The sequence below is a fragment of the Agelaius phoeniceus genome, chromosome 3 (assembly GCF_051311805.1).
Source record: "Agelaius phoeniceus isolate bAgePho1 chromosome 3, bAgePho1.hap1, whole genome shotgun sequence".
Lineage (NCBI taxonomy): Eukaryota > Metazoa > Chordata > Aves > Passeriformes > Icteridae > Agelaius > Agelaius phoeniceus.
This window is the reverse complement of record NC_135267.1, coordinates 65173560-65182619: the sequence shown is the minus strand read 5'-3', so window position 1 is coordinate 65182619 and position 9060 is coordinate 65173560. Positions and strand designations below refer to the sequence as shown.

The window sequence follows — 9060 nt, the reverse complement described above, 5'->3', positions numbered from 1 at the left end:
ATTGGCCCTTAAAAGGTTGGCTGCACATTATGTGGAAGAACCCAACTGCAAAGAGCTAAATTTGCAACATAAAATGTACTCAACATTCTGCTAGGGAAGCACTATCAAGGCTTTTATCCAGTTTTTCAGGATAATATATGACACAGCACATCTTTATCCAACATTTCTATATTTTACTCTGTTGAGTGTTTATTAATTCACACCAGTTATAACCACAGTCACAATCCAGCACTTGTGTTGCAAGATTTTAATGCTGTACTCAGATTTAAGTTGATAACACCCCTTTAGAACAAAGAAAGTTATCAATTTTGCCCCAAGATTTTTCTAGTCTTAACCATGCAAGAAATCACTTTCAAAAGTTATTCAGAAAATTAAGTGTAAGAGGGGAACTCACACAGCTACCAAGGGCATTATAAAGCTATTGTGCTCCCTTTTTGTGAGTACTGAAGTTATTTTAAATAAAACATGTAAAATAATTCCTCATTGCCACACTAAGTTATGTAACACTTTGGTTTACCATTGAAGCCCATCCCTTTAATTCTCTCCTGGAAAAGCAAACAATGTATCATTTTGAATCACTCAAATGTATTGTGGCAATGGCTTTGTTTCAACAGTGACTGCTGCTATAAATGACTTTTCCAGAACTTTGTGGTATCCAAAGAATACCTAACAAGATCTATTTGCTTGCAGTAGTATTAACACATTCATCCCTGTGCTGTATGCATGAGTGGCCTCTGTTTGCTTCAGGAAATGACTGAAGGTTTAGGAAGTTACCCCAATGCAAGTGTCTGGAGACTTGTACCCAGTACATTGGAAGCACTGGATGCAGAGTTGTTGGTAGAATTAGACAAAATCAATCAGAGCTTTGATCTTCCCAATCCCCTTTATTCTTTCCAGACTTCAGGCACAGTGGTTCTATAGAACCCTCCCAAGAGCTGTGCTTCAGCCACCTACCCAGTGCTGCCTGAGGTCTCCTAGAGCAGTCCTCACTCCAGCCTACTACTGCCACTCTAAGCTCACCCAATTTTGTTCATTTTCCTCTTCTAAATTGTTTGGGGTTCGGGGTTTTTTCCCCCCATGTTTGACTGACTTCAGCCTTCTACACCCTTTGAATTAGGATGAAACACATGGGCTACAATTTTTCTTCCTCCTTGCTGTGGCTATTCCATTGTTCCTTTACCTTTTTCTCTCTTCTGTACTTTCTGCACTAGCCTGCCCACCCCATACCTTAATCTCTTCTCAGTAATCTCCTTGCTTCACCTTTTCTGCAGTGCCTTCTTTTAGGCCGAGCCTTATGCAGGAACCAGCGTCCCAGTCCTGGTTTCTCAAAGTCCTGTCTTCATCAAATCCACTTATCCAAATCTTTTAACTGATATCCAGCAGCCTTCCAAACCTCCTCTCACCAAGCTATTGCTCCTTGCATAACCTCCATCATTTCAATTAAGGTAATAAGTTCTCCTTTCCAGTGTACAAAAAGCAGTGAAGGCTTGTAAATGCCCCAGGGCCTTGTGAATGTATTAACAGATTCACAATGTTATTGGGGCTGCCTACATCTGACAACAGAACTTTGAACATAAAGGAACAAAACATGAAATGAGTTAATATATGGCAGAATTTAGAAAAAGACTGAAGCTGAAAATCATTCCCAGTAAAATGGACACCAGAAATAAATCTCACAACTAGCTTCAATAAAGATTCTTGTTTTAGAGGCAAACTGAAGACCAGCTGTAAACTCCAAACAAGCCCTGTGACACTATGATGCATTAAGCATCAGGATGACAAGTCTGCTTTTTTTCTTCAGCACAACCAAGTCTGCATATGTGCCCTCCTCTCCTTTTGCACTGGATGTCTTTAGAAGAGGTTTGCTAAATTTAATCTACAGTTGTAGACCAATAAAACCTCCACTGCAAAACCTCCCAATGGAGGAACATTATTGTCTAAGAAAGTAACTTTGAAGTTTTAAGTGTGACAAAATAATGAACCAGTTCTGCCTGCGGGGAGATGACATGGTGACACCTCTGTAAGAAAGTTACATCAGCTACCAAAGTAAAAGGTATTAGCACCATTAAACATATTTCAGCGCACCTAAGGTATTTCACTACACCTTGTATTGTGTAAAATGTAGTCTTGTAGCAACATCAGCAGGGCTGCAGAAACTGTCTTCTGCATGCTAGCCAAAACATGAGCCTTAGCCCAAGTTCACCAGATGTGGGTTTTAGAGGAGCATCAAGGCTGTCTGTGGCCAGAGAGGAAATTCAGCCTGTGCTACATTCAAGTTTAATCTCATCTACCTGCACTGACACCGTGCATTTAAGCCAGGCTTTTCTCAAGAGTTTCCTGCATAGCCCATAAAAACAACTGGCAGCATCAGCTGGCCATCACCAGGGAGCAAGCTGGCCATGCTCACCCCTACAGGCACTTGATGCAAAGGGCTGCAAATGGCTGCAGGCACCAGAGCTACAATTTTGCCCAGTGCATTCATTTTTCACTTAGAGGATTAATCTTAGATTTCATCTGTAAACAATAAACAAAGCCTGAGTGTTAAATTTATGACACACTATCCTGTCAGGAGGGGGGCATGAGGACTGGCTAGCATTTAGCATGGCTTTCTAAGGGACAGCACCTGCTGTGAAAAGGACTTGGTCCCTTCATGTTTCATGAGATCAGCTGAACAAGACAGACCAAAGCAACACTGGCAAGATGTTTAGTGCAAAACATTCTGCCACTGCTACCTCTTTGTAACAGAATGTAGTTCAATATTAACAATATCTGAAACAATCTGCTTTATCCAATTAGATTTTATTTTAATTTAAAAAGTCAAATGGTTCTTTCAATATAGTTATCATATGAAAATGGTAGAAAGTTTGCTGCGCACCAGTTGATACCACCCTTGTTCCACTGAGTGCAGCTGGATTCAACTTGTCCATTCCACTTCTCACTCACTCTGCTTATAATCTGGTTCTCCAAGAATTTTAGTTTTCTGGGACAGGTTGCAAGTAGGACAGAAGTAGTAGAAACACTCACATGACACTGAAAAAAGCTTAGGATTATTTAAATTTTTTTAGTCTCAGAACTGAGATACCAAAATGGGATGGATGTGTGAGTACACTTTAGTTGTATCTAAAGTGAATTAGTAAATTTTGCAATGAAAACTGGAAAATTAGTAGCTGGATGCGTGGATGATGGCATTCAATGGGTTGCCATACGCTGTGGGACACATCTTTTGAAGGAGATTTTAATCGACTCAAAAGACAATATGGCAACTGGCAGGCTTTTACTTTATTGAAGCAAAGTCACAGCATTTTCAGCACTATTCCCCTCTTGTGAAGGGAAGAGTTAAACGAAGGCCCCTGAAATTTACATAACTAACAAGTAAAGGATTGAAGAAAGAGATTACAAGCATATTTCTCTAAAATAAATAATCTACAAAGAGTGCTTTTTCTTCTTAAAAGCAATCTAAAAATGTAAAAATTCTACAGTAAGGAGATCAAAAGATATTTTAACAACTTTCAATATTTACAAACAATACAAAAACTGCGCATGCCATCAAATGATGCAAAATTCTTATTAAAAATTAAAAGCTTCATTCCTACCAAGAACCAAAAACTCCAGCCAATATTTCAGTTTTAATTAATGGTCTTCTTTACAATTGGAAAACCGTTAAATGTTCTTATTATCTGTAAAATATACAATAAAAACGAACCTCACTAAATTATTAAGGTTAAAAAAGAAGAGCAATACTGCAGGCAAATCAAAAAGGAAAGCGTAACTTATTCTTTGGTAACCGAAAGTTAGCAAGTATCTGTATTTCAAGTGATACAAAGTAATAGTCTCCCCATTTTGACAAATGAAAGACAGATTTCCGGCAAAACACAATTCCCAAGTTTCAGTTTTGAAAGACGGGCTCCACCTACAGCTTTGTAGTGCAAGTCAAATTTCTCTTTCTAATTCAGAAACACAGCTGTCCTGGTTCCGGCCAGGACAGGGTTCATTTTCTGCAGCAGCCAGGAGGGGCCGTGGCCAGGACACAGAGGTTATTCTACACCACCTCACAACACTGCTGGGAACAAGGAAGAGGGGCAGCAGGTCACACCTTACCAGGCTCTGTCACCTGTGAGCCATTCACCTTTTTTGTGCGCACTCTAATCGTTGTCACTGTTACTGTCCATTTTCTTACTTCACTGTTGTTTCCAGTAAATTTTTATTTTATCAGCCCCCAACTTTCAACTTTTGTGCCTCTAATTCTCCTCCCCAGCCACCCGCAGAGGTAAGAGGAGAGGGGAGTGAGTGAGCGGGTACATGGTTTGGAGTGTTTTGGTGGAACACTAAATTGGGGATTACCATTCCTAAACCATGAACCCTTCCAAATTCTGGCTTCATTCATCTCCCACTTTCCTGATGTCTGTGTGCACCCTCCACACACATCCAGCTGTTCTAGCTCTCTAAGGGAATACTCCAGTCAAGGAAGCAATTCACCTGGAAATGTGTGTTTCACCAAGTGAAGGTGTGTGGCTGCACAGCAGCCAGTAGTGTGTTATAAAATCAGCTCCCCTTTCCACCTTAACTACACAGTTCATTTTCCCTCAAGAAAAAGAATTAAAAGTACAGTACCCTGGACCAATCCATAACCTGGTGAGCTCGCTGCTCGAGCAGGACATGCTTCATCAAACGCTGGGCCATACCCCTCTAAGGAGCCATGTAACCCCAGCATCAACCCTGCTACCTTCTCTCAGAGGTGAATGTGCCTCATTGTGCCTCCCTCTGCTCAATGAATGCACTACGCTGCATCACTACAATGCTTTTGAACCAAATGTCCAGCTTGTACCACAGGAGCCTTCCCATTTCAGGCTTATTCCTAAATTTTGCTTGCACAATTGCAGTCTTAAGAAAAAGAAAAACTTCACACCCCTACAGACTCTGAGAAAACTTCCCCACCCCACCCCACAAGAGAACTTCTAAGGCTTTACATAAAAAATTCAACTGTTAACATTCTTCAAGCCACAGACCACTCATTCAAAGCAAGTGCTCCCCACCCTAACCCAACCATGCAGAACCATTGTCGCTTTAGCATTTAAACATACACATGCAGTTCGTGGAATAAATGCTCAGCAAAGTAACCTTGTCCTGGTCTGGGCTTTCTTCTGGAATCTAGTCCCTGTAATTTTCTAGACTAATATCCAATGCCTTTTGTCACCCTGCCTTTTAACTTTCTTCAGCTGAAGAGTTTAGATACTTCCTTGAAGCACCTGGTTGAGTCATTAAGTCTACATGGGCTGGATCCAAGGTCTCCTTGCAGCCTGCCTCCTCAGCATACGGGAAGTCATTCATGTCCATTTCATCACTGGTAAACATATCAAGCTGCCCCTCTTGCTGCTCTTCCAAAGTCCTCCGGACCCTGCCCTCGGACTGTTCCACCACTTCCCCATCTCCTTCACTAATGACAGTCATGGGGCTGCTCTGGATGCGGTTGCGGACGTTGTACTTGCTGCTGGCAGCAGACGGGGGTGTCCGTGACCGGCCGTACCTCGTGCCAGAGAAGGACATGCTCCTTGGCATCAGGCCCTCACTCCTGGCCCACTCCTCCTGGGCCCGTCTGCTCTTGCTGGGCGAGCAGCTGGCAGGGCTGTCGGAAAGGTCAGGGGGGGCGTCCGTCTTTGGCCGGTGGAACCGCGGGTCTGTGTTCTTCAACATCTCTGCTGCAGACATACGGGAACTGGTGTCACAGCGACTCCCTTTCTTCAGCAGCAGGGCTTTGAAGTTGTCATTGCTGGTGCTGCTCTTGCGAACGCTTCTCTGGATAGATCCGGCTTGTTTAAGGGTAGCTAGGTTTGGGGAAGCACCAGTGGGAGTTACGGGGGGCGACGGAGAATGGTTGCGGGTACGGTCGTCTTCAGAATCTTTACGGCCAAGGACTTTCCTTTTGGATCTGAGTTTGAAACACACACACAAAAAAAGAGGATGACACAAAAACGAAAATTTTTACCTCCTCTAATGAAACTCAGTTTAGAGCGATGACAATGAATTTAAGCTAAAGCAGAGACAGGGAAAAGGGAGAAGTGATCTAAATCTAAAGCATGAGTAAGAACACCACCAGAACTGTACAGGCACTAATGCAGGAATTGAAGGTATAAGTTTATTACTCTTTTTCTGCAAATCTGGAACAATGAAACTACTAAAACTGGCAATACTGATGTTCAAAACACTTTAGTAAATTTAGTGAATCGGGTTTTCTGGAGTCAATATTCAACTGCTCAGACTGATGTGCTGTAAGAATTTATACTCCATGCTGTTCTTCTGTTAATTTGGGGACTTGATTCAAAATATGTCTAATCTAGAGTATGTTTTGTTTTGTTTTGTTTCATTTTACAATTTGACACTCTCTGGAGAATTTGAGGTGTAGTTTAGTGCACTTTCCTTCAGAAAAAAGGACACAGCAAAGCACTGCTGCTGAAGATGGAGCAAAGGGAGCCACATGTAACAATTCTAAATTAAATTATTGAAAAACCCTGTCCCTAATCCAAATATTAAATAAATAGAGAAAAAACCTTTCCCGCTCCTCTCAATATGCACAGATAAAATTCACAGTTATGTTGGTGCTCTGTCATTGCAACTTTCAACTAAATGAAGGAGAGACCAACTTCCTGACAAGAAAGTTATCTTTCCAAATGAAAGAGCTTGTCTATTTAGATGTGAAGTGCAGGGACAAAACACACACAAAAAAAATTAAGAGATAACCATGGAACTGGGAATATGTGGAAACTGGACTTTTACTGCCTCATTTTCACATTTCTAGAAATCTTAAAAGAAATGCACATGCCTGGTAGCTATAATACAGCTGCTTTGTTTCTTTGCTGACTGAGCAAGAATTAATTAAAAAGGATTGTATAAAGCCTAATTTTAAATATGGTATTTTGGCAGAAGTTTAGAATAAGTCAACAGACTTCTCAGAGATATAAAATTATCATCCTATAAACTCCATATTAATTTTTATCAAGCATGTGTTCAACCCAGACCATTCCCCTTGTAAAACAGATTTCTACTTAATGTGATCTTTAGCTTTACTTTCTTAAAAGCCTTGAGATTTTGCCAAGGCAAGCTAAATGTGTTCATGCATCGCAGCCTACTGATAATTAAAAAACCCCTGAAAACAAAGAAGCAGGATCCATCAGCTGAGTAGGTGGCAGCAACAGACACTGCTATAGGCTGTGCCAAGACTTTGGAGCAATCCAGTCTCTCCCCTAAGTGGTGAAGTTTATGCATAGCTCACTTGTGATGCCCCCACAGGCAGCTGCACCAGCTGTTATTTTCAGCAGCTGCTGCTGCCTCCACCTGTCCTTCTGGAATAAGAATGTAATACCAATGTCCATTCAGCCTGAGAGTGAATGGACACAGAAGACAGCAAAGAGATAGAATGATGACTTCAGGAGCAGCCAATGTGGGAACCTCATCTAGATTTAACTGTGTCTTAGTGCTGTAGGCAGCAGATGATTTTGGTGCTCGGATGCTCTGCAAGTCTGTATGTGAACACTTGTGTGCATTTGTTACAGGGAAAAGATTTTCCTTCATTACGGTTTTGGCTGCCTGTGGGTATCTTTAAACACTGCAGTGCTGGGGCTGTACTGTTACCAAACCCCAAATTAAACTTAAAAAAAGAAAAAATCAGTTGCAAAGATCTGCACGGAAAGACTATTATTGCAGCTTGGAGTGATCTGGTAAGACTGTGAATGCAGTGCAGAGCAGTCAGCTTGCTGTCAGCACCTAGCCAGCTTTTCTCAATATGTATGAATTATGGAAGAAACTTGAAATTAGGAACCAAATTTGGTTTTGGTGGCTTTTCAGACACAGACAGGGTATATGTTCAAACAAAACTATGACTTAAAACTTGGGACTGTTCTTCCTGTCCTTAATGCACATACACTAAATTTCTTGTCTTGCTCCAAATTATATATTCAAGAGTGCCAATTACTGAAGTAATATCTCTTAGAAACAGTGGGGGAAAACCAAAACTTTTTTTACTAATTAGCAACCAAGGAAGAAAGTGGATAAAGTCCAAAGCCAGCAAAAGCAAGGTCATAATAAAAAAATGTGTCAAGCAGTTCCAAGTATGTCACATCCAGTTCCATTGTCCACTTCCCCATGAACTAATGAATTACAAATATGTGCGTATCACAGAAATCCACTCTCTATCTGCATACACAAAGGAGAATGGCTACTGGCCAGAATACCTCATTCTAAAGCCAGACTTGACACAGCTCTAGAGAGTGCCATGCAACATGAATGCAACAGACCGTTTTCACAATGGCTCATACAGGCCAAGTCCTAAGGGCTAACAGTAAATTATAAAAAGTCAGTATCATATATATATATATAGTTTTTGGTAAGGTCTGGAAAAGACTTGTTTAAAAAAATGAAAAAAACAGAGTATCTGCATCCAGAATGCTGCAGCCTCCCAGCCGCTCTCTTCCCGTCCCTCATTCCCGATGCACAGATGTGCAGACTGAGTGAACACCTGGATAATTCCCCACTCCCGGGCAGGGAGGCGGCCCCTCTGCGGCTGGCAGAGCGCGGCGCAGCCACGCGATGGCGCTGGCGCCACGCCCAGCCCGGCCCGGCCCGGGCGGCTCCGGGAGCGCCGCTCCAAGGGACCCGCGCTCCGGGCTCTGCCTTTAGGGCTCCTGTCCTTGGGGCTTCCTTGGGCTTTCTTCTTCCTGAGCACCTAACGTGAACAGCACATAAATCTAGCTGCCATTCGGCAGGATTTTGTTCTCAAGGGAAATGAATAATGCCACTAACAATAGAGCCAGTACTGCACATTCCATTCATGAACCAGTTTGACACAAAATACCCGACCTCAGGCTGGATTATGGCAAACTATAATCCAGCGTTTGCCATATGTTTTGCCATATGACTGACATGTTGCGTTACTTGCCAGTTTCAGCCACGCTTGCCATGAAGCATTAGCGTTGAGCCTCTGTCCCAAACTGCACCATATAAGCAGCGAAGAGAGTAAAAAGAGATGGAGAAGAACGAGAATGAAAACAAAAAGATACACAGAAAAAG

At 42.1% G+C, this 9060-nt stretch overlaps 1 protein-coding gene across 10 annotated transcripts in view; it reads right to left on the bottom strand.

Moving 5' to 3' along the window:
• Positions 1–3257: 3257 nt before the first annotated feature.
• Positions 3258–9060, bottom strand: part of NHSL1 (NHS like 1) — a 176493-nt gene continuing 170690 nt past the window's right edge. For 7 of the 10 annotated variants that reach the window (XM_077175471.1, XM_077175472.1, XM_077175473.1 and 4 more), the window contains one exon: positions 3258–5926. In XM_077175471.1, coding sequence (XP_077031586.1) covers positions 5203–5926 — 724 coding nt within the window. In that variant the 3' untranslated portion in view covers positions 3258–5202. Of the gene's footprint in view, positions 5927–8850; positions 8982–9060 lie in introns of all 10 variants that reach the window. The other 3 variants (XM_077175478.1, XM_077175481.1, XM_077175479.1) reach the window with 3 other exon arrangements.